The following is a 4696-nucleotide window of genomic DNA, read 5'->3' on the forward strand; positions in this document are numbered from 1 at the left end:
CAGGATGGCATAAGTCCCTTTGAGAGTGTCATCCACTTTGAGTCTTTTGAAGACCTCTGTCTATACCTCATCATTTGCTTGATGAACTCGGTCTCTCTTCTGATTCAGATTGAATTTCAAGGTTTCCTTCTCCAATGATACCTTAACAAGCCTAGATTTGAGATCGACGTTCTCTTTCTCTAGGGTTTTGATAACCTTCTTCAATTCATCTACTTCAGAATTTGGCTGGTTCTCTGGCTCAAGAGGTTGGACGCTCATGGACGGTTCAGGCGGGAACGATAACAAAATCTCACTAACTCTACTCTTAACCTAACTGGTGTAAGCTTCCTTGGCGATACAGTTCTTCTTACCCATCTCTGCTCTTCCTTGAGGACAAATCAATCCCCAAGCCTTGACAATCTTCTTGATCAACTCTGGCTCTTCGACCCCTTCGTATAAGACAAAACCCTATACACTTTTAAGATCAGGTTTGTCCACCATAGGGTATCCAAGTTGTCGTAATGCTAGCCTCGGGTTTTAGTTGATTCCTCTTTTTGTACCAAGAAGAGGCATATTAGGAAAATCCCCACAGTTGAGGATGAGCTTGACACCATCGTAAAATCGAGAATACCAAGGAATGTCTTTGGCTTTTTTGGACATGATCCATTGGGACCACTTCAAGTTATCTTTATTCTCGACAAAAGGGCCTTTGCTGGGTAGATGCAAAATAAACCATCTATATAGCAAAGGGGTACAACAGACGATAATCCCTTTCTTCTTCTGGGTCCTCACATGGATGGAATAGTAAGTATCAGTAAGAAGAGCAGGAATTGGATTCTGAGTTAGGAAGATGTGAATAGCAGCCAAGTCTACGAACTCCTCCATATTCGGAAACAATACAATCCTAAGTAAAGCTAGATTGGTGTTGAAGGCCGTCCAACTCCCAGCTTCAGCGAAGGCGATAGCTTTGTCTATGAGAAACTTAGAGGTGAAGCCATGTATTTCACCCTTTGGTTTCAGGTTCAGTTCTATTTCCTTCTTTCCCATATGCAGAGCCTCAACAAGATCTTGATATTTAGGAAGTTCCTTAGTGCGAATGTAGGGCACTTGGTTCTTGATCCTAATACCCAGAATATGAGAGTACTCTTCCAATATCGGTGCTAACTGGTAATCTTGGAAAGTAAAGCATCTTAGTGGTGGATCGTAGAATTGCACCAAGGTGTGCACAACAGTGATGTTGACTTCGGTGTTCAGAATACCCAAAAGGTTACCATAAGCTTCCTTGAAGTCGTCTTTGTGTGTCAGGTCTAAACATGCCCTAAGTCCTCTCAATACGGCCAACTGAGGTTCCACAAACTTGTAGTTGTGGATGCTTTTTCTCTCGGGATTCATACTTTGCTTCAAATGCTTGGTAAATAGACTGGACTCTTGGATTCCTGGAAAAGACATGCATATGCAAAAATTTGGTCATGATGAATGATAATGTAATGATGAGATGATAATAAGTCACATGGATTCGAAACTTAGGTAAGTTCTGGACAATCTGTAAGTGCCACATGTTGCAAGTTTAAAAGTTTGACGTAACATGAGTATCAAGGTAGGTGGAGTCTACGGTTTCCTGCAATAAAAACCCATATCCCCCTCACAGGTGTGGACTATGCTCCAAGGTGGTTCCTAGAAGTTCTCCCAGAGTCATCGACTCGAAATGTTAATACCCTGCCATAGTGAATACTCATAGGACAAAAGTACTTCCAAGTGAATCTAGTCTGGGTGTCGTTCTCGTGACACCTAACATGCGAAATGCAGGTGTAAATGACTATCCACGAGTCTAACCTATGTGTGTACTAAGCTCGGTTATAGAGCTTTCCTCTCACGTAGTCTAACCCATCCCAACGGCAGCGCAATGGATATATCCATAACATAAAGCGTATAAGAAATGCGATAAATAAAAGCGAGCAAAGTTATAAGGTAAGCACCTAAAGCTAGCGAGGGAACAACCTAAACTAGGCTCGACTCCTTTTAGCGACTAGGAAGCACTCCAAGCAACGAAGTGTCCCCAGCAGAGTCGCCAGTTGAAGCTAGCAGAAATATACCCGAACGTATCGCATGCTCAAACATACAACAGAGTCGCCATCGAACTTTATTTATCCCCAAAGGGAAGGGAAAACATCGCTAAAACCCGGGGGAAAGAGATATGCTGGGTAAGGAAGTCGGTTATGCAAGGGGAAGCTATTAGCACCCCAAACATCCATGGTACTCCATGGGAATCGTTTTGATTGTTCTCGCTCGAATAGGTGTTAGCTAAAGATTACTCGCAAAAGAATGGGAAAAGGAAAGAAATAGATAAAGTGCTCGGTGAGGATTAGGGCCCTCATTCCTACGTATCCTCATTGTGCAATGAGGAATTCAGAGCTCCGTAGTTCGAAGAACTAAAGGTGGGAGATGAAAAGAAGTATGATCAAGGTGTGGTCTAAACCAAAGGATAATATGATTTGAACTCCAACAAGGGGTGAAAATGTGAACCCAAGAGTAAAACTGGTATAAACCAACAAGTGAGGGGTCTAAGACATGATATCACTGTATTGGAATAACCGAAAAGAAAGGGTTGCCTACACACGACTGCAAAGTACGTAAGGAGATGTTTGTCTAAGCTGCAAGGTCTGACAAGACAAACAAATCGGCTCTTGGTTCACAAAAAGGGGTATAAGATGGAGCATAAAGGTATATTGTATTTGGCTCAAAGAATAGGTGTATCACGTGAAGTGAATGGAGGTAGAGTATGAACGTATCATGGAAATGAATGGAGTGAAGTGACCGAAGTCACATAATTTGAATATTTGGTGAAAAGTGACTAAAGAAGTATTGTTTGAAATTGAAAGGTGAAAGTGTATTGGAATTCATAGGAGAAAGGGAATTTGTACCATAGAGGGAAAGGTGGCATGAACCACAAGTGAGGGGTCTAAGACATGGTATCACTATATGGTTGGCCGAAAAAGAAGGAATTAAATGTCTGGGTACAAGCGAAACAACTATAGGTACAAAAGCGGACTATTCATTAAACGTCCTAAAAGGATGTATATGGAATCCCAAAGAAAGTGCATTTCAATGTCAAAGGTATAATATGTCACTATGTGAACGGTTCATGATCGAAGGTAGATAATGGATAGTGAAAGATGTGAGTGATGCCCTAAGGCGAAGGAGGAATAAATAGAAGTATGCTCGCCAAGGATTCGCATCCTCGTGCCTACGTATTCTCATCGTGCAATGAGAAAATCATAGAAATCGTAGTTCGAAACTATGAACAGAAAGGAAAGGAATAAAAAAAGGTGTTTGTCTAAGCACCAAGGGCTGACAGGACAAACAACTAAAGGAGTATGATTGAAGTGATGAACAATTATAACTCGTACCAACAGAATGGTAACATGGGAATCCATAAAGGTAAACTGACTTTGAATCAAAGAGTAAACAGACAGACCGACGAGTGAGGGGCCCGAGGCATGGTATCACAATCGTTGAACGATTGGAAACAAAGAGAGGTAATTGTATGGAAATAAGCCAAAACAACTCTTGATACAAAGATGGACATTTCATTAGGTTGTCCTAAAAGGGTGAATATGTAATCCAAAAGGAAGTATTGATTAGCACAAGGAAACATATATCACTTGCTGGGGAACAAACAATTTGAGATCAAAGAGAAAAAGTATCTTGGATCCATGAAGGAATAAACTCTGAACGGAAGAGTAAAGGTAAACCAACAAGTGAGGGGCCCGAGACATGGTATCACTATAGTGGAATAACCAAAAACAAAGGAATTAAATGCCTGGGTACAAGCCAAACAACCCCCGATTCACAAGACGGACTGTTCATTAGGCGTCCTAAAAGGATGTGAATGGAATCCAAGGAAGAATGATATTTGATCTCAAAAAGCTGGAATTGATTGATGAAAGAGTGATGGGTTAATAAATAGGGTAGAAATAGATAAGGTAGCTCACGAAGAAACTGAGTTCTCCTGTCTACGTACTCTCATTATGCAATGAGGAAATCGGAGCGTTCGTAGTTCAGCCCACTAGGGCTGAAAACAAGATGATCGAGGCAAAAGAATAGATGATGGAATGATTGAATGGAAAATGATAGAGAGAGTTGAATAGAATGGAGAATGGATAGACCTGATAGTTACTGGATGAGAATCACACTAAAGTCTATGGGTAAAGGTGGATACGATAAGCAATTAGCCAAACGTCTCGCACCCAAAGATATCCAGAATGAGTGTAGGAAAGCTCCAGTCTCATTCCTTCTTTACCACTTAAGGCTTGTGGCATATAATCCTTGTCTTAAACTTCAAGTGAAGGAAGAAGAGACTTTGTAGTTGTTTCTTGCATTGATGAAGACCTTATCAATCGTTTGATTCGAATTGCACTAAAGTCTATGAATGGAGGTGAATACGATGAGCGTTGGGTCATACGTCCCATACCCAAAGATACTCAGAATGGGGGTAGGAATACTCCAGCCCCACTCCTTCTCCATTACTTAAGGCTCGTATCGTACAACTTGATTCATGATTGATAAGTTATTGATTGTTGTCCTTGCTTTTTGTTGTTTTTGCTTTGTGAAGATAAACTTGTTAATCATATGGTTAGAATTATGCTAAAGTCTATGAATATAGGTGAATACGATGAGCATTGGGTCATACGTCCCATACCCAAAGATATTCAGAATG

General features: G+C 40.9%; 1 protein-coding gene across 1 annotated transcript; it reads right to left on the reverse strand.

The window, feature by feature from the left end:
• Window positions 1–516: 516 nt before the first annotated feature.
• Window positions 517–1371, reverse strand: LOC127094645 (uncharacterized). Its single transcript, XM_051033452.1, has one exon. It carries the CDS (start codon window positions 1369–1371, stop codon window positions 517–519), a length of 855 nt encoding a protein of 284 aa, XP_050889409.1.
• Window positions 1372–4696: the final 3325 nt, after the last annotated feature.

Source organism: Lathyrus oleraceus, chromosome 6 (genome assembly GCF_024323335.1).
Source record: "Lathyrus oleraceus cultivar Zhongwan6 chromosome 6, CAAS_Psat_ZW6_1.0, whole genome shotgun sequence".
Classification (NCBI taxonomy): Eukaryota; Viridiplantae; Streptophyta; class Magnoliopsida; order Fabales; family Fabaceae; genus Lathyrus; species Lathyrus oleraceus.

Coding starts and splice junctions, on each gene's coding strand:
- LOC127094645 (XM_051033452.1), bottom strand. CDS start 1,371: ATGAATCCCGAGAGAAAAAGCATCCACAACTACAAGTTTGTGGAACCT.